Raw genomic sequence first — 21,352 nt, 5'->3', positions numbered from 1 at the left:
ATGAATAATTTCTGTCTTGTATTATGGCACTGCCTGGGAGCTGTTGTTAAGGGCCAGCACTCTGTTTTGCCTGACTCTCTGCAAACATGGAACAAAACTATGATCTTTGTCACAATCTCATTTTTCACACTTATATTTTAATGTTTGCATTTCTGCTGGATGGAAAAAAAAATTAGGAAAAAGAGCATGAGGTTCCAGGTATGAAAGGTTTTTGTCTGTGATCAGAACATGTTGGAGATGACTTCTGTGTTTTCTAGGAAGAACCTGCCAGCATAAAATTCAACCTGCTCAGAGCTGGATTAAAATAATCTGATCTTCTCACTAAGACACCCACTTCAAGATAAAGCATTTGTGTCCATTGTGCTTTTCTTACAACTATTACCATAGTTCATCATACCCTCATTTCAGTCCAGCCTCAACTTCTATTAAATGAAGAATTGGTTTGGTTTAATGGATGCCAAGTAGTCCCCACGGATAATAAGGCTCAGGCAGGGCCCAAGTCTAACCCCATCACTCCAGATCACCAGGATCCCTTCCATTAATTGTTTGGTTCATCTGAGAGACCAAGGATACACTCTCAGAGACCGAACAATCCCACTTACCACTCCTGGATGCCACCAAGCCCTCACTAAGGATGCAACAGGGTAATGTGACAGGCATGTGACAGGCGAGAAAAAACAGGACTGTATTTAGCTGTGCCTCCCCAGAGACGGCAAAGCATTCCAACAGCAGATTCCCCATAGCCAGCCCTGCTAATAATAATCCCTAGCAGGATTCATACTGCTACTGCCTTATTTTCCTGCTCTGACAATGGAGTTTTTTCTCCTGAGAGAACAAATCTAGTGCCAGCTAGGAACAAATCCTCTTGGACTTTGCCTAGTAGGCTTTAGTGAAGTTGACTTATGGACAGAGCCTGACAAGAGGTCTCTGCAGCCTGAGCTTTGCATGCCTAACCCCTGTGCAGTATCCAGACAGTGTGGCTCCAACTATGTCCAAGAGTTGTCCACACACGCTGATGCCATGCCATATGTTTCCTCACACTCCTGCCCCACTGAGACCTCCTCTAACTCTGCCAGACCATACGCTCTCATCTGGTCCACATAGTGCCAAGACCATGAGGTAGACAGATCCTCCTGGAAGCCAGGCACAAGCTGGGGCCTTCCACTTTCTTCCCAAACTCCTGCAACTACTGGGAGACCTTAATGCCTGCTGGGCACTAATGGCTCTTCTGCCTCCTTCAAAAGTTGTTCCTCCGACCCTCTTCTGAACACACTTCTCCTGACAGCTTCCTGTTTCATTGTCATTTCACCATTAATTTCTTCCTTGCTTTCACCGTGCAGGCCACTTGAAACTCCATGCAGAGAACAAGCAGCCAAGGAGAGACGACTTTCTGTGCCTAGTGGGACAAAGGGGCATTTTTCTAGGCCATATGCATGATCACATCCAGACCAAGTTCTGCTTCATATCTGTCAGTGTTCTGCTGAATTCTCAGTGCTTTTTCTCTGACTTCTCACCCCCATCACTTTTTTATATCTCGTTTTCCTAGCCTTCAAACTACCCCCTCTGCTTCAATTGAAACCCTTCAGGAGAGCTTGTTCTGAACCTGGACCACTGACATTTATGTGGGAGGTGAAACAACCCAAAACTTCACACTAACTCGGAAATCCGCACCATTTCTAAAATGGTACTTTGGGTTACATGCAAAATATTCCAAAATATGCAAATTTGGATCTTTGAACAACTCGATATGATCTCATGTTCACGTCCTACTTAATGCACCATCCCATTGCAAATGACACTGGCCAGATATATCAAGCATAGTTAACACTGGCATATATTACTAAGTGAGGCTGTAGCTCAATCATAGCTGTTCAGCATACAGAACTTCACTGCCTCCAAGCCATACAGAGAAATATTTTCTGTCTCTGCCATTCAAGCTCATGGTACAGAGGAGGTCTCTCCTCTGAAAGGCTGGAAAAACGTTACAGAAAGGAAGTTGATGAATTTTTTATGCATGCTAATGGAAGGATGTAATGGCATCCTGCATGGAGATGACAGCAGCCTGGGTACTGGAGATACCAGTGGTCCAGGATTGCAAGAAGCAGATTGCCAGCCCTTAATAAGATCTACAGAAGGGTGGAGGGGATTATTCGCCTGGAGCCTTCCTCCATCCTCTTCCCTGACACAGTTTGAGAACTACCAAACATTTCCTACCCTCTCCCACTTCCTCTCCTTGGTCAAAAGGATGATGACCAGCTTGGGATGCATCTGGTATCCGTCCTCACTGAACGACAAATTCCTGCCTTCAAAGGTGACATTGATCAGGTACCTGTAGGAAAGAGAAAAGAGAAAGGAGACCATTAATGCTTGGGAACCAAACTCAAAGCAAGAGCCTGCCTCCCTCCTGCAACTTACATCAGGAGAGTAGGAGCACAGTGCAAACACTGGAAAACCTAAGAGGAAGGGAGTCAGAGAAACAGGACAATTACTCCAGGAATTGGGACAATCAGGCAAGGCAAGGCAACTGCCCCCATTTTGTGACTGTTATAGGGAAATGTTGTGCTATGTTGGCTCTCAAGGAATTTCTGAAAGAACTCTAAGAGTCTCGCTCACACACACATATACACACACGAACACAGACACACACACATATACACGTGCCCATAGTCCCACCTCTTACCTCAAAGGGCAGAGGAATCCATAGCAATCAGCTGTGTAAACACACTCCACAGCCTACACTTTGCTAACTCTCCAAAGGAGACTTTGCAGGCCATTTGAGGACAGTGATGGCCTACAGGTGAAGCAGTGGAAATAGCCTCCCTCCAGCCCAATTATCAAGGTAATGATTAGGGAAGCTGTGGAGAGCAGAAAAAGGAGCAGCACACCTACAAGAAGCTCTATCCCTATCAGAGCCAGCACACCTCATGGGGCCCAAAGTGATCCTATGAAGAAGCTTAGGAATAGGGACAAGGATGTTGAGAGAGCCCAGTAAAAGTTCTTTTTCCTAGGGACAGAGTCATGCCTTACACCCAGTAAGATCAAATTAGAGGGTGATCAGCCCTGCAGCCAACGTTAACGATTCGCTTTGTCTGGAAAGGCCCCTTCATTTCTGCACAAGGCACTCCCCTTTAGGGCATCTCATGTCAGCTGTACAAATGGACTATTAAACAGTCCAGGCTTCAATCTCATTTATCCTAAAGCCTCTTTATTGAGCTCTGGCAGTAGGGAAGACCTTTAGGTGGACTGAGATTACAGCTACACTGATTTCAAGGCCTTGCTGCATCATGAGAGCATGTTAAAGTGATGTTGCTGTAAATAAGAATTGGGGCTATTGTTTCCTTAACTGTCAGACCATCCAGAAAGACACTGTGGGGAAGAGGAGGAGGCAAATACACATTTCACAGTTCAGTGGTTTATATGACATCTCCGTGGCACTCTGACAGTTTCCCCTGTTCATATATTTCACTTCAATTCACAATCTTGTTGCATGAAGTAGATTTTACCTTTATAAACCTGCTCTGGCACCAGTAGCATCACATCACTGTGAGAGACAGAGGTGACCAAGCTGCCTGCAGGGCTAGCCCCAGGACTCTTCCCTCCCCTACTTCGCACAGTTCTATAAATTACACAAGCAACATTTCTATTACAGACGTGAGAGGTTCTTCTGCTCTATTACACCATGACATCGGGAAACATTTCCTAATATTCAGCTTCAATTTGTCCCTTCTGAACTCAATTTGAACCAATTTCAAGAAAATAAAAAAGGGGGGAAAAGTCTGATTTTTTCAGTGGGTTTCAATCTGCTCGCAGAGACCTCCCTGCTAATCTAATGAAAGCATTAGTATCAGGGAAACTTCTTCAAACAAATAAAAAAGCAGGTCATGATTTCCACTTCTTCCTTTTTCAAATGTTTTGTTCTAACTCCATTAATCAACCAAATTCATTCACTAATTCCCCAATGCCAAGTGCAATCAGCAATTATGTTTATTTCTAAAGGAAATTCCACACTTGCTCCATGTTGTGACCTTCAAGGGACGTGCGCAGCTTTGGAAACACAGCCATAAGGGAGCCCAGCATGAAAGATTTGTAACAGGATGATATTCAAAGGCAGACTACTGGTTATTTTCCAAAAACCAGAGCCATTCAGCACCCAAACACTGAGAGTACCCCGAAACATCTTCCATGTGGAAAATCTGAGCCATGCAATTCTTTGTAATGGTGTAAAACATCCCATCTCAGCACTTCACATGCTTTTTTTCTGGCATTTCTTTCCCAGCTGCATGCATTGCTCTGGTACTGAGGAATGTCACGCAGAGACCATCGCCAGGCACATGCACCCTACAATACCTAGTTAGGGCTCCGGTGGAGGGAAGATTCTTCCAGTGGACCAAGATTACAACTACACTCACTTCATGACTTCTCTGCACTGGCCACCAGAGTAAAGACAAAGAAAGGCTCCAAGAAGATGAGAATGCCATTAGCCTGATGGGAGCTGTAGTTTTGTAAGTCAGTGAGTAAGCAGTGCCAATACCTAATTAAACAAACACCAATATTAAACCGTTTTCAGCCCTCTTTCCCCTCACATCCAAGAATGATTCCATTATGGGAATCTCCTTTGCACAGCCTGACAAGAAGAGTTCACAGAAACCAGCAACAGATATGAGACAAGAGGGTGTCATTTCTGTTCATTTTCCACCAGAAAGATTAGCATCACTAATAATAATCAAGGAGGGATCATCAACAACTCCAATCCTTGGAGCTATCTTGAGATTTACCTTTAAAGAAGCACTAAAATCCCTTGCTTTCCACCTTAATGACTGAAATTAGTCTACAAAATAACTCTTCAGAGGGTTTTCTCTAGAACTCATTAGCAATATGTTTACAGAAGTTTGCAGGGGGAGTGCAGGAGAAGTGGCTTTCCCTCAGCTTTCCCTGTACACCTGCACCTTTTTGATCCTGCCACCCAACACAGGGATATAGGCAGAAAGCAGCGCACAGGGATCTGCGGGGCTTGCTTGGGTCTCCTGAGCCTATGTGATAAAGCATCACGGCTTGAAGGACTCCCTGGCAGACCAAGTCAGCAACATGCTGCAAGGCAGCCACACTCGAGTGGCTCTGCCCTTCATCATTACTGCAGCAATAGTCATCCCCTTCAGCAGCACTGCTGCCCTCCTACACCAGCACTACTGCTGCCTGCTCTGGCCAGGGGAATTTGTTTCCTCCCTACAGCTTACACACACTTCAGTCCCTAAACAGGCAACCAGAGGGCTGAGAGACTCCGTGACATGTCTGAACTGAGCCACCAGCTGTAATGGGGGCACAGTGTGAGGGCAGCAGACTGTGCACGAAGGTGAGGCAAACCAGGATGAAACTGTCCCTGTAAAGGTCTTAATCCATGAGTCCCTGGATGTTTGGAATTCCAAGATGGAGAGACATAAAGACAAAGAGGGCACGGTGGGGGCAGACACAGGCAATTTAATTTAATTTCCTAGAAGCACCTTTCTGCAAAAGATTTTGCTTATGTGGGAATTTCTGGGGCTGCTTGGTGCAAGGACAGAAGGGTTGAGCCCTTCACCAGCCCAGTGGAGATGCAGCAGACACAATGCCCAAACTCAAACGTGTGGGAGCAAAACATACACATAACATTCCACAACACTGTGGAAACAGGCTGACATTGTGAGCCCTGTGGTATAGACAAGCAGGCAGGAACAAAAAGAAGGGACATGCCCTTGGGCACAAAGAAAATCAAACTCAGGGGACCCCAGTCCCCATCCTGTGCTCTGAGGTAACATCACCCATCCTAGATGTAAGGCTGTCAGCCCTGCAAGTTAATGGAGAGTGTTTCGAAGTCTGGTTGGCATAGGAAATAGAGCATTAAAACCACATCAGATGGCCAATTTAGGACCAGCAGAGAGATGATGACATTTTAAATGGTTTCAGCCAGGGATGGAGAAAGCCTGAAGAGGCAAATGTGGCAGGCACAGGGGGCTTGAGGGAACACAGAAAGGGTGCTAACAGAATTTTTCTCTGCCCTAGAGACAGATGTGAAGGAGATGCACTTGAAATTAGCTCTAACCACTCCTAATTCTGCCTTCAGTGCCTTGCAGGGAATCAGCTCCTCCTGAGCCTGCTGACTGGATGGGCAAATTTGGACATTGCATCGGTTCAGTCCGTCACACTCCCTGCCTCACACGTGTGCACCACACACACACACTCTCCCCGGTGTCCTGTCAGTGCTTGTTATGCTTCAATGAGACAAACAGGCTGTCTGAAATAGCGTGATTATCCTAACATCAACTGCTTCCCTGAATAAGGCAGACCATATAAGTAAAACAGCCTCTCCACAGTCAGCACTGGGGAGTAATCTCAGCAGCCCAGCACACAAGGGAAAAACAGAGTTTAGGTGGAGGGTGGAGAAGGAAAAGCTGTGAGATACCTCTGACAGAGTAGATTTTCAGGGTAAAAGGCAGATGGAGTGTGAAGCAGGATAAATGGATGGGGATGCAGACCACCATCATCCTGTTGGGAAACTCACTGTAATGGAAAACACTGAGGCAAATCATAAGAGCAGTGAGATGAAGGCAGTGAAAGGCCTTTACCCCACAGAAATAGCCTTTTTCCCCCCCTAGAGACAGCATTAAAAACTCACTAGCCAGAGGTATCAGGGAACAGGCATAGCTGCCTTCCCAGATTGACTTCATGCCCAGGAAAGAGCAAAAAAAGGCACGTTCCTTTATTTCAGTACAAGTGCCCGCAGGTCCAAACCATGTTCCCTCGCTCAGCACCAGCAAGACCTACCCAGCCTGGCCTGATACAAACAGCCTGAGCAAAGTACATCTGCCCAGCTTTCCAGCAGGTCCTCCCCCCCCCTCAAGCCTGCTCCTGCATAAGGATGGACAGAAAGACCAGTGAACTCAAAGGACAGGGAAAAGGGAGTTTAGGACCAGTATAGCTATCTACAAATGGGAATTCTGACCTTCAAGTGGCAAGTGATTGACAGATAAAGATTTAACCAGCACTAGCTATGCTGTTAATACCTTCTGCTCTCATCTGAGAGACTGAAATAGTGTAAATTTTTAACAAGAAAACTGCCCTTCAACTTCTGATTTAAACCTCCATTCTCCAAACCCATGGAAAGCTTAAAATAATATAGATATTATTTCTCCGTACCCTTGCTCAAAAATTCCGTGACTGCCTCTGCCTTAGAGGACAGCCAACACTTGCTCAACAGCCATCCAGAGCCAGCTGTGTGTGTATGAGGTCTCTTGAGTTAAGACAGTCTCCACAGGATACTAAAAGCCAATTGCTCAATCCAAAAAAAGGTGAGAACGGGCTCTGCCTAGTTTTCAATCAAATTTTGCCATGGACTGTACTGACCCTGGCTGAGCCTTTCAGAGGTTCTCCCATTGCTCATTGCCCTGCATTGTCCCTCCCACTGCTGTGCTGCCAGTGGCCTGGTGGAGTTGTGAAAGGAGGCACATCTGGTTGTGTCTGTGTAACATCTGTCTGGTGTCAGGTACAATTTAGAGTGAAAGGACTCCATGCAAAGGGCATGCGTGCAGCTGATTTTAGGTAACGAGGCATGGACTTCTCTCTGCTATTATGAAGAGCAAAACCAAAACGAGATAGGAAAAAACCAGAAGCAATCATTAACTATGAAAATTAAAGGATTATATGAGGGGTATCTCACTCATCTTCACTTGTTTCTTTCTGTTTCACTGTCAGTGTTACCACTGAATACACGGAGATGAACAGCAAGAAAGAAAGCACAAGTAGAAAAGAGACCAGCCAAATTCCACATTGTGCAGGCATCCGGCACCAGAAAATCTGCCCAGGCTATAGCCTAAATTACTACTGGGAACGAATCTGACCAGTAGCCTTAGAGAAATGCCCAGAGCTCAAGATTGTGTTCATTAAGCAAAAAGAAGATCATCTAGACTAAGAAATATCCCTCAGGCTAAAAGATAACAGAAATATAAGAAATTAATTTGGTTTGCCTCTGCTGTCCACACCTTTTTAGAAGACAAGAGGGCAGCTACTGGGCTGGAATAAATCAGTGATATTCATCTGACATCAATGGAGTGATACTGCTCAATCCGCTGAGATTGGTCCCTCATGTCTAGGAAGATGAATTTTCTTGGTGTTTGATTCTGATCACTGAAATAACCATTTCTGGTGGAAGATGAATTTCTACTGAACTGTCCTTGCTGTTTCTCCATCATATTCAGCAAAGTTGTTTTGAAAGCAATGTGTATGTGTGCTAAGACTTCCAAGTGACAGTTCCTATATACAGTGGAAAGATGAAACTTTTCCGTCACTCTCTCTGTTAATCATAAAAAATGATACTTCCACTTTATTTCCCATTTCTTCTATTTATCTACCATGAATTTGTCATTTCAGAAAGACTCTGAGATGACAGTTCCTGGGGACTGACAATATATCTATCCTTAGAGGATGTAGGGAGCCACAGCAATGGCAGGGCTGCTTTCCTACACACATTGCTTGATCCTAATGAGACAGGACCATTCCCAAGAATGAGAAGCAAAGTTCACTTTCCACATCCTGAGCAGTCTCCAGCCTCACTCCTGAAAATGTAAGAGGAAACTCATCACTGCAGTACAGGGTTTTGCATCACAGACAGATATCCCTCAGACAGCAGACAGAGGGGGGGGACTCATTGTGCAGGGTCACCAAATTACCCCTCAGTGGGGAACATAGGGTCAGCTCCAACCTGGGGCAGAAATGACAGTAGTAACACCTAGGTAAAAGACTGCTTGTCCAGCTGCTTCGGTAAGCTTCAGAGTTTTCACAATAACATTTTCCTCCATGTATATAATATCATCTAGGCTCTGATCTCCCATTTGCTTTTCATCCTATTCCGTTACTGCCTTTAATAGAAATTGGATCATTTGGGTCTAGTGGCACTGCACGCTCCCTTTACCAGGGTGCTGCTGACAGTACCAAGGCTAGACTGTGAGACCTAGATCACTTGTAGGAAACATAAATATACGTTAGGATGAGGTGACATGTTTATGGAAAAAAGGGCAAAATAAGTCTTCATTTTGCCCCATCCACTATGCTGGTCATAGCAATATCTTGAAAACTCAATCAAAGCCAAATTTGTCTCACATGTATCCAGACTAACCTATTTTCACAAAGGCCAGAACCATGAAAAATTATCCACCAAAACAATTTTTTAAGTGAGAAAGAGAGATAAGAATTTGGCACAACATTTTCTTAGGAAGAGGTCAACACTTTGTCAGAAAGAAAAAGAAACATAAGATCTAAAAACTGTAGTAACATTGGACAGAAGATGAAGCCTCTGGCACCATTATGCTCCCACACAGTCTAGTCTGTTGCATGACACCTTTCATGCCCTCTTTTTGTGGACAAGATCCCCAATTAAAACATATCTGTAATGTGCCACATTGAGAGAATCCTACAAGGAAAAGTATCACCTCAACAGACAAAGGAATATCACCAAAGATTTAGTTCAAGTTTTGTGAAGGAGAAATAGAATATAAAATTCCCATGCTCCTAATCACAAGAGACAGCAAATAGTATTTCCATGTCAAAATATTCTGTTTTAACCCCAAAATATTTGATTTACAAGTATTGTTTTCTTCCAAAATTATGTCCTTTTTTTGATTTTTTTTTTCTTTTTCCCTGGAAAAATTACATAGTCCTAAGTAGCTAGAGAATATATCTTCACATCTTGTGGCCTCACTGGAAATAAAACAGATATAAGGAAAAGTGTTTTAAGAGTAGACTCTGGTTAAAGCTGGAAATACTTATAAATGTCATAGGAAATCAGGTTTTTTTCAGAAAGGTTTTTTTAGCCATAAAAGCTTTGATAAAAACAAATATACTTCTGAATTGACTCATCAAACCTTTAAGTAACAGAAAATAGCTAATAGAAAATTAGCTTTAAGGTCAAAATTGTTACAGTGACCACATAAAATAAAAACTAAATGTTCAGTCCAAAATTAGATCAAACTGCAAAGCTTTAAAGAGTTAATAAATTCTTGCCAATTACTTTTATAAAGTATTATTTTTTTATTGCTACATCTTTACATCCTTCCTTATTCATTAGGAACAGATAACATATCAGTTTTCTCCAAAGTAAAACTAGTTTTCAAGGTATTTCTCCCACTTGAAAGGACTAAAATTCAGATTACATGGGGCACTAAAATCATGGAAAATTACATTTGTCAGAACTACCGACAGTGGGTCATAATTATGTCTTGGCACCAGCTAACAGGTCACTGATGAAAGCCATACCACTAGGATAGGACAAATACTGAAGGGTTAAGAGATGTCCTTCAGATCTATTTATCTGTCTTAGGGCACAATCATACAATCATTGATAGGAGAAGCAGTCACAGAACAGAAATCAAAAGAGGCTCTTCACAGTGTTTTTTCACCCAGGATGATGTCTTTCAAGCTCTGGCAATTTGCAGAACTGTAAAAAAATATTCCACTTGAACTACTGTCCCTATGCAGTGAATTTAATCCCACTGACAGCAGCCTTACTTTTCTTAATTATTTTTGTACATCCCCTTGAAACCTCCCACATGGCTGCAGACCACAACTTAAAAAACTGGCCAAGTAGATGTGCATGTCAAAAACCTCTTTGGTCTTCTGAAGGTGGCTGGTGTGCTGGTGTGGAGTCAGCCGACAGGGCATCTTGGTATTTACCCATTTACTTGGAGCTCATTCCAGTTTCTGTCCTGGGAGTCAAGACCAGCAAGCAGGTGAACACATCAGTTTTCCTGTAGAGCTTTCAGGACATTTTTGCTTCTGGAAAACCACTCAAATCTGCCAGAAAGGTCCGTCTCACTGCTGCCAGAAGCCAGGCAAGGCTAAACCAGCTGGAGAAACTGAAATAAATCCCTTTAGTACATTCTCAGAAACAGCAGACTAACTTAACTTTTTTGACCCAAGGAGAAATCACAAGCGATTTTGGGGTTATTCAAAGTTTATCAAGTGTTGAAAGCATTCGCACATTTGCAAGGGCAGCAAATTCACAGCGCTGGCAGGAGCGGAGTCACCGCCAGCAAGGAGACTCACTCCAGAAAGTGTGACTGGATTTTCCTGGGTCCATAGCAGTTCGGCCAAGCTGGCACCTTATCGCTTTCTTCCCTATCAGATCTCCAAGGAGGAATCGACTCAGAAAAATAAACCAATAATCACTCCTGTCAGTAACTGGGGAGGGAGGGTATAGAGGCTGCTCTTCCCTTGCCAGAGGAGCCTCTCTCCCTCCACTGCTGCTCCCTCTCCTTTCTCCCTCTTTCTCTCCCTCTGTGGGTTGACGTTTCCATGGAAACGTGTTCTTTAGTGCCGCTGAAATTGCACTGCATTTAAAGCATTAACCCTTCCTTGGACTGAGGAAGGTCTCAGAACTGCTAGGGTTCTTTTTTCTTTTTTTTTTATGTTCACCCTCCCCTTTAAACTTCCTTGTGATTTTTTTCCTTGCAGCATAAGGAAAACCTCTTCCTTCCTAAGAAGGCATCCCAGCTAGCATTTGACAAGGGACAGAGGATGCATCACCAGTGGAGAAATGTCTAAATTAAGATTTCTTTTTTTTTTTCCTATGTGAAACCTTACACATTTCTCTCCACACTACATGCAAAGAGGGAAAATGCTGCAGTAGCAAATAATGTGAAGAGTAAGATAGAAGGAGAAGCAAGAAAGCCACAAGCTGGCACATGAGGAAAACACAGCTTCACTTAATACCAGAGCCGAAACCCTTGTAGTCAAACACTGAGCAGTGGCTTCTTCATTACCAAGTGTCGTAGTCAGACTTCACCACTCTTCCACGAGCCTGCCTCCTCTTCCTCTTTACAATCCTTTCTGTAATTAGTCACCCTTGTCCTCATTTTTAGTTAGCACTCCAAACACTACTGAAACACTTACTGCAGTTAGTACCCTCCTCACCATCAGCACCTTCCCTATGCCGATGCTTCTCCACCCAAACTGCTATCTCTGCCATCCTTCCCTTTGGCCCTTTGTTGGCAACAGCCACTTTCATCAGTATTTCCAACACAGCCATTGTTCTCACACTGCTGCCTTCACTGCAGCCAGTTCAACTGTGCAACCACTAGCACTTTCTCTGCTCTGACTGTGAAAACACCTGAGTGCTCCCTGGACTCCAGGTCCCAACTCAAAAATTACCTTGCCCTCAGCCCATCAGCCCTCAGCCACTGCTTATCCCCACACCAGTCACAGCAATAACACCTTTGTGCTCTTCTTCCACTGACATCATCCCTTTTTCAAACGCTGGGAAAATATAAAAGGGAGATAAATACCAAGAATTTCCTTCCAGTCTTTCACATGGGTTCTTACACTCAGGCATGCCTCCTTTCTGCCCCAAAGTCCCATGACTTGACAGCTTGCAAACCTTTATCATTAATTCTACCTGTATAGCTACAGAGTCCATATTCCCTTGCATCATCTATTTTGGGTTTTCCAGCACACACTGAATACTTCAAGACTATCTCACCATCCTCTCACTGTCCTCAACTCTTGCCCCAAAAGCCAGGGTGTGAAGCTTTGAGCTGGGTGCATATGTAGCGCCGTGAGGATGGATCACTGTGGGAGGAAGATGCTATTCTGAAATGAATGATAAATATGGATAATAAACTCAACCTAAGTCTTTTATGCCTGCCTCTAGTGGGTTCCCAATATGGGAGATAGAAATATCATGGGTACATTTTGAACATGGCTGGGAACACTTCCAAAGTCCTACTCAGAGTTCACACATTTACATCATTTATATCACATCCGACTTGTGCCTTGTATTATTAACTTTGTAGAGTGTTTTGTGATGTAGTTTGTAGTCCAGGCTCTGTTAAATCAAGTTGTAATCTTTTGGTAAAAGAGAGAGAGATACGGGGCTACACAAAGCATTGCTAGGTACAAGGGGGGCGACTGTGATTGTTGATATGGTCAGTGCATTCCTATGTTCTCCTACAGTGCTGTGGAAAACCTTTTGGGATCCATCCCCAAGGCCTGACAGGTGCAAAAAGAAGGAAAATATTTGCCTTCTGGTCAAAAATTCACCTCTTAGACCAGATTGGTAGTGACTGAATATTTTTTCCCTGCTGCTAAATGTTCAGGACCCTCTGTGAAACATAGAGATGGGATCTACCTGACAGGTGCCCAACATTTCACTGAAACTACTCAGGTTTCTTCCTAAGCAGTGTTGCAAAAAGGCTGAAGACAAAAGTAGACAAACAACCCAGGGCATGGGACTGAAGAAATTATGTTCGTCTAGAACAGGGTAAAGGCATATCCACAACAAAAAATGTAGAGCATTGCTGACAGATCAGGCTTTTTGTAAGCATTGCTGAGAGATCAGGCTTTTTGCTTTCTGTTGGGTAAACCACATTCGGTTGTAGTTGGAAATCCATCACCTTCCAGGGATTCATCCGAAAGAAAAGGAGCTACAATGACCTAGCACTGTGACTTTATGGTTTTGTAAATCAATACTTTTTCCAAAAGTCTGAGAAGACTCGACATTATACTCCATCACCTACTCCACACGTCCAGTTTAGAGACTGTGACTATTATGGCATCTGAGGTCAGGCGAGCAGCAAGTGACTCAGATGCCTGGTACACACAGACAATGGGGAGAGTTAGCCACGATGCATAGATTAGGTGTCTGCAGCAGGCCACCCGAATGTAGTCGACTATATAAAAAAGAAACAAAGTGTGCACCCTTGGTGTTTTCTGAATAAGAAAAGTGAGAGAGTCAACTTCAGCCCGTGCTGCTGCATCTTCAGTGAAGTTAATGTGCCAGTTTACTCTGGAGTTGCATTTGATCTTGAATTACTTCTCTGCTTCTCCTCTGAGAAAAGGTCACTTTAAAGAAGCCCCAGGCATGATGCTAACATTGCATCCAATAAAAAACTGTCGGGAAGTCTGAAATAAATACAAGGTCCAAATTTGAGGTCTTTTATCCGAATCCTTATACTTCTCCCTTCTGAACAGTGAGAGTGGGAAATCTCACAAGAATATTTCTTTACTCTGGAGGCTTACAGGACTCCTTGGTCCTAGAAATACTATGAACAAGGCTTTCCAGCAAGCATCTGAGTATCCCAGGACACAGTGTCCACAGCAGGAAGCCTGAACACAGCAGAGGTAGAAACAAGAAAGCATGCTGGGAGTCAGACCAGAACATTTCCATGGAGAGTGCATCAGAGGATCAATCTCCACGTCTATTACCATACCCCAGCTCCCTTCAGATCAACCAGTTGTCAGAGTATGCCAGTGCTTTTCAGAGATATTTAGGCAAGTTCATTTAATTTGAGCAGAAATTTAACCGTTTTCACCTTTAATGGGTGCTAAAGCTAACAAACTAAAACATAATCCACAAACCTCACACAAAAGTCCTGATAGATTGTAGACATACCCTGAAAGCTTGGGAACTAGCAAAAGCACCAGGTGGAATAATGTGGGCTCTAGTTCTGGTCTCATTCCATACCTTTGGCTGCATCATTCCCACAGCTCTTGCTGTGCGCATATTGTGGCAGTGTATGAGTTGTCTGCACCCTTTTCTGTTGGCAGCAGTCACCATGATCACTTTCTGAAATCTCTCACTCCTTTTCCTCCAACATGTCTTGGGTGCTTATACGTCATTGATTCAAACTCCAGATGCCAAACGACATGGTCCCTTCAGAAAACCAAACTCCTATGTCACATAAGCACTTCTCAAAGCCACAATCCTGGTGGGATGGCCATTAGCTGGAGTTGCCCTCCACAGCTTCACACCACCCTCGCTGCAGGACGACCTGCAGGTCCACGACAAAGACATCCCTCTTGCCCAGGAACAAGGTTTTGAAGAGGCAGATGGAGCCTCCCCTACCCACACATTAAACTGAAAACCAAACTTTTAACATGAAAAAGAAACCAAACCAAAAACCCAAACCCCAACGAGTGTGGGGGATCTGAGATTCTTTGTGTATTATGACTTTTCCATGGCAACAGGCTTGAGAAACAGGAGGGCTGAGGAGGGGGGCGAGGAGAGGGAGAGGGAGGGAATGGGAGGCAGAGCACTGAGGAGGGAGCAAGCAGCACTGCTACATTGCCATGGAAACCTTCCTGCATCGGCAGCCAACTGCCAGAGTCAGTCAGGATCCTAGAAATGAACTTGGAGTGGGGCTTGCGAGGGGCTGGGGGAGTCACCTGGCCAGCCTCGAGGCTACCCCAGCCCCAAGAACCCCAGTCCCGCTCCTTTCCCCCTTCCCCAACAGCCTTGACACTCCTGCTGCCCTCACCTCCAACAGACAGAGCCAAATTTGGCCCAGTTGAAGAGTGGGAGGAAATACAGATCAGCAAACGAAACAACCAGAGCGGGTGGGAAGGAGCAAGGCAAAGAAGGATAATTTTTCTGATAGCCGTTGGTTTTCTTTCCACCTTTCTGGATCGATTTGGACCACACAGATGTATTTGTTTTCACACCCCAGATGGCTGTAGAAAAGGATGTCACTCCTAATCACTGAAATCGAGATGGAAATGTTACTTCCCTGCAAACTTAGCTACTGAGGAAGGGCTGTGACTGACTAAAAGTTGTTGGGTTCACATCTGTACAAGGCCAGGTCCCTTTCAACTCTGTTTGTCCCACTCAGAACAACATATGTCCCAGCCTATCTCTAAGACAGGACAGATGCCACAATGTTGCAGCCCAATGAAAAATTAGAGGAGATTCCGGTAATGGAAATGAAGCACACAGTGAATAAGTTAATACTGCCTTCTAACCTTTTCTGCGACACTTGGAGGGAAGGCAGCTGGGTGGAATGAACGATCAGCCATTCACACCTCTTTCCACACTGTATTTTATCAAAAGCCTTTTGCTGACATAAGAAATGGTCAAAAACAGAGTTTGGAGAAAGAAATTAAAAAGGGTTGGCAAATTCTCTGTACCCTTGCTAGTATTTATAGTTGTACCCCTAGCATGGTAAGGGATGGATGAGTCGTTTTAGGCTGCAGACGGCTGCAGACGGCAGGAAGGAATTGACTCCTACTCCAACCACACAACTGGCTAAGCAAATTGTGGAGGAAGATTCCCTTCTCCTGAAGCATCTGTTGTCACTCATCTGATTGCACAATGAATCAGTAGTATGAGGACAGGCTGCTGTGAGGGTGGGGGAAGAGGGAGAGAGATTGCAAATCAGGCAGTTACAAAGAAAGGAGATGTCAGTTTTCACTTCATCACAGAAAAGAACACGGACCAAACAGAAAGGGCCTGGTTTGTATACTTTAAAGTTATATGTCTAGATTACTACTGATAGTACAGCACCAATGAAGTAGTTTAATTTTTAATGCAACAGTAGCTTGTTTTCCCAACATATATTTCAGAGCTAGGGATCCCAAAGTGCTCTGATCATTCATCTCTCTAAATCATCTGCACGGATGAAATAAAGCAGCCAGCCTGCAGACAATACTACAGCAGAACTAAAATCCCTGCCATTGTGTTCTGAGCCCAGTTGCAGCTCTGCTGGACACTAAGTGATTCGTCTGCACTGCTCTGTTTATTACTGGGACTGGAGGCCAAACCCAGGCCTCCAGACTACTTCTGAAATTATCTAGTCATGTTATATGGGAATAAAGGGAATGAGCATGGACAGTAGCAGAATTTTTCCTAACTTTCCTGATGAGGGCAGAGCAGTTGACTGACTCTTCTGAGCTCTATAACTTCCATAACTTGTATTCCTGTCTGACAGAAAGCTACCACAATAATGCCTTCATAAACTCAGCATCAGGGTGAAAATTGTCACTAATGGCCTGGACGCTTACCTCAACTGTTAGGGGGATCTAAAACCAGTCTGCATCTTGGAGGATGAAAGAAAAAGGAAATTATAATAGTGACCTGTTACGGACTTAGGCAGTAAACTGGTCAATGCAGAATAGAGTCAGCATGGGATTAGTTTTTTCACATGGACTTTGATTAGGAAGCAACCAATAAATCAAGGCCAACTCAGTGCTGATTTCCAGATCTGACAAGATCTGACAAGAAGCGCAACATGACCTGGCAACGAGCGTTTCCAGCACAGAAACATACTGAGAAATTCCTGGCAAGTCTGTTCAGTTGGGACCAATTTCAAACAGGTGATCTCACAAGCAGTGTTTCTATTCAGGCAGGGTCCCTTTAAAATCTTGAAGTAAGGTGTTGGAGTCATTCTGTAGGCCAATATGAGGAGTGACATTGGGCAAAGGTAGTAGGCCCAGGTGAGTTCAAGTCTGGGTCATAGCTAGCTGTGAGTTGTGGTCTGATTTGGAACCTGGCCAAGGAACAATGCCCCATGAGCAGAAGAAAACAAGGAGGGCTTCCACTCTGCTCTAATTCTAACTCAGTGGATGAGAAAACACCGTTATTCCTACCCAAAGAACAGAAGTTCCCTTCTCCAGCAAAGCTGAGTCTTCGTCTTTATCAAAGGTGATGAAGACAGGACAGTGCTCAGCCCAGAGCCCTTCACTGTGCATACAACAACTAACAGTGCACTAATAAAAGGAACCAGTACCAACTATTTTCTTTCTGACTTCACTATCACAACAACTCTTCAGGAGTGTTCTGCAATATAGGATGTACAAGTCAAAAGGGGACAGAATTATTTTTTGTGGCCTGAAGTCTGATTCCAGGGACCTTCAACTTCTGAGCTCAGCAGGGGTTCCCAGCCAGCCCACTCCCAGTTATTTACTGGTCAGAGACAGTACCAAACAGGAGCCTGCCCCTGGACTCACCTTCTTTGTGCCTGGCACTGAACTTTTTTTATCCCTGTATCCCCTGCACCTGCATCTGCCTTCACAGAAATGAATAGGCTATTAAATATGGACTTGTATCACTTACAAGAGCTCTGCTGGCCCATCTGTGAAATTACTCTCTGCCTCTCGAAGGCGTGCGCAAGAGATGTTCTCTTCCTCCCCCCTTCATCCTCCACTGACAGATCGGGTCTGTCAGCTTGTCAGCTCTCATTGGGCACTGTTTGACATCAGTCCGCACTGGGGCAGTGAAAATCTGTTTGCAGTCAGCTCTTCCAATAGCTCCTGTGAAAGAGGGGAGGCTGACCCACTCCAAAACATGTTGCCTCAGCTGGCTACGAAACAGCCACAGATGATAGTGGTGATAGAAAACAGCTTGAGACAGGGTGGCAAAGCTATAGGTTTCTTTTGGGTCTGTTGGGCAGGTCAAGGTGAAAGCTGAGAGCTGGGATAAGGACCTCATAGCTCCTGGATCCCATGCACAAACACTGCCACCAAGACCAGTAGTTAGTGACTGAAAAAGAGGAAGTTTACACAGCGGAGGTTGTGCAGGGACGCAGCTCAGTGGAGTGGGCCCTGGAATAATGTTCTGAGCATCCCTGGCCTCTCAACTTGCAAATGTCATCTGTCAATCCCAGACTCAGTCCTTCTGGAGCTGTTCTGACAGAGGTAGCTGAGAAGGGACATCAGAGGCTAGCTAGGCTTGCAGGGCCTCCAGAGGGTCAATTGCCATGGTACATCAAGTAGACAGTCATTCAAAAAAGTGTTTCTTGACCCTGCTTTCTTAATGTCTAAAAAAATTAAACTGTTTGATATCCCTGAAAACCCTCTCAGAGTCTTTATAGAAAGCCAGAATCAAGGCTCTTGTGGCTATCACAGTGTCTTGGAATGAAAACATTAAATGATTAGAAACACTGAAATTGCCATCATGTCCCCCTTCTCTTTGATTCACCTTATTTTGACATGGAAAAAACCATGTGAGAATAGTTGAGTTTCTAGGAAGAAGCAGAGGTGCTATGATGGGCAGTTCAGAGACTAAAAAGATCAAGTGCAGCCTACAGAGATTTGTAAAGGGAACCATTTTGACAGGAAAAGAGGGAACTGTACTGAAAAATTTGTGTATGGGTCCACTTTCAGCCTTGCAGTTCCACTTCCATCTGCAAGCCCTCATTTAGCTCTCCGAAATTGTAAAGGCTTTGACCCCACTTGACATTGCAGCTCGATTGGCAAAACACTTCTACAGGTGAGCTCTTCAAATTGCAATTTTGGGCTCTCCTGCAAAGTAAAATTTGCTTAGGCCATAAACAAAGAAACACTTGATTGGATTTCTGTGCCTAGACAACAATATTCCAGATACTGTCCAGTCCCACCATGGCATGCACTGTGAGACACGCAAATAAAAACACACCTGAGGATGAAAATATCACTACAGCAAACAAGATTTTAAGAGTCAGAGAGAAATTCAGGTTAGAAGGGACCTCTGTAGGTGACCTGGTACAGCCCTCCACTCAAAAGAGGGCCAGCTTATGTAATTTTTTCCCCATCCATTTTCCAGTGAAGGATCCAAACACCAAACTATGATCACTACCTTACTTGTCACCTATTGTTTCATATCACAGTCACTCATTCTTACACACCCAAATGACACATACACACAGAGGTTTTTAGCTCCACCTTTAAAAAAGAAGCAATAGGTCTTTTCAGTTACTCTAACAAATAGCATAATAAAAAACAACTGAACAAAAACACTAAGTCATCCTGCAGTTAGATAGGATGGGTAAAGAGTAAGAAGAAGGCTCGACCAAGAGAGGAAAGAGTGTAGGACAAAAAATGTGAATGTAGAATGGTTGAATGGAGAAGTGTGAGTGTTGTGGCATGGGAAAATTTTGGATCTGAGACAGCAGTATTTAGAAACATTAAAAACTTCAAAAACAAGGATTAGTTTTTCTGAGTTTCCTAGCCCAGCATTTCAGAGCCAATGTGTATGGACATCTGAGCTAAGAAGCCTTGCTTTAGATACTGCAGGGAACTTCCTTGCTTTTGGAGTCTCCATCCCACTGACCTCAATGGGTGCCAGCAGCCTGTTGGGGCCCCTGACCACAGTATCTGCCCTCCCACTACTTCAGTCAAGAGCTAGCCCTAGGCATAGGCAGAGGAACCCATGGCATAAGCAGCTCAGGTGCACAGCTGGAAGAGTGAAAGAAATCTGATGAAGATGTTGGAGAAGGAGCTGCAGTTCTTTCCTCGCACCAGGACATGTGGTAGGAAAGAGGGATGAAAGGCTTGGAGTGAACGGTAATCATATGGCCAGACTGAGTTGCTTAAAGATCAGCCCTTCTCCACCTCAGAGCCCTGCCCTGTGCATCAGTTTCTTCATTAGCCATGACAATGGTGACAGAAGATTCCCAATCTGGAACAGAGTTATGAGAGTATCTGCAATTCCCTCCTATCACTGCCCAAATGAACCTCCTTCCTCTGCAGAATTGATGCATGAGCCTTTATAGTTCCTATCAATCCCTGTGTAATAGTTGGGGCTAGTCCTATTCAGAAAGCTGGCTAATCCATTCAGGTTTCTTTTTAAGCCATAATATTCCCTTAAAGCAGCTATTTCCATACTTTTATTTAGACACTATTTTATGTCCTCTCCTTTTAGCCTTTTGCCTTTCACACATTTTATCTAAGTAAATACTGTTTGTTCTTGGAATACTGAACAAAGTGTGGGAGGGTCAAGCAAGGAAGTCTCAAGAAATTAGTACTGAGATGGAAAAAATATCAACAAACTCAAATATAAAGGTGAAGGCAGCTGAAGGACTCGGAAATACATGTGAAAGAAACAACATCTTGAGAGCACCGTGCAAAAGGCATCATTGTGGAGTAGAAGGGACAAAGGTGAGAGAAAGGATGCATCTCTTGGTGCATGCTCTGGTTAATGCCACTTGATAGGGAGACATTTTCCCACTGGACTTGTGGCAGTCCTGGGCTAAACTTGACAGGGGTGTATCCTTGCCAATTCCCTTTAATAACAGGGTTCTCTTACACATGATTTTTTGTGTGGTTCTTCTAGATTTGTCAGTATGATAGCTGACTATCTGAAGGAATTTATTATAAACCACAAACCAGGAATATTTGCTTTTTATTCCTATCTCCGAGTCATTGATGATGATGTGGAATAAAATGAGTGGAGGTGGGGTGGGAGAGGGCTATGAACCCCCATGCACGATGCAGGCTACCCCACCTAGGCTGGCTCTTCAGAGGTGTGCAGCATGCCTGAAGAACCAGTTTGATATTTCAGATGAGAGCTTTAGGCAACAGTACGCCCTGCAGCAAAGGGCTCGGCACTCACTTAAGACTAAAAACAGAGCACTTCTTATTAAGGAGGCTGATGTAAAGCCCAGAGCAGGGGGGGCAGGGCGGATGATGCATGAAGGGAGGACATGTGATATTCATTCAGTAAAAGAAAACCAACAGCTAAAGAGTGTGCAAGGTTAATATCAGTGGGTTTTCCTACCCTAGAACCTCTTGGTGCATGAAAGGCAAATTGGGTGGGGTGTTTTCTTCACACACACACACAGCAGAGACATGCACCACACGC

At 44.2% G+C, this 21,352-nt stretch overlaps 1 protein-coding gene across 3 annotated transcripts in view; it reads right to left on the bottom strand.

The window, feature by feature from the left end:
- GRIN2B (glutamate ionotropic receptor NMDA type subunit 2B) overlaps positions 1-21,352 on the bottom strand; it is a 217,861-nt gene that overhangs the window by 77,845 nt on the left and 118,664 nt on the right. For all 3 annotated transcript variants that reach the window (XM_027722630.2, XM_027722631.2, XM_039391417.1), the window contains exon 5: positions 2,215-2,329. In XM_027722630.2, the coding sequence (XP_027578431.1) occupies positions 2,215-2,329 (115 nt within the window). The remainder of the gene's footprint in view (positions 1-2,214; positions 2,330-21,352) is intronic.

The sequence above is a fragment of the Pipra filicauda genome, unplaced genomic scaffold (assembly GCF_003945595.2).
Source record: "Pipra filicauda isolate LSUMZ 115617 unplaced genomic scaffold, ASM394559v2 scaffold95_size2449627_pilon, whole genome shotgun sequence".
Lineage (NCBI taxonomy): Eukaryota > Metazoa > Chordata > Aves > Passeriformes > Pipridae > Pipra > Pipra filicauda.
The sequence above is the reverse complement of the archived record's forward strand: the minus strand, read 5'-3'. Positions and strand labels throughout refer to the sequence as shown.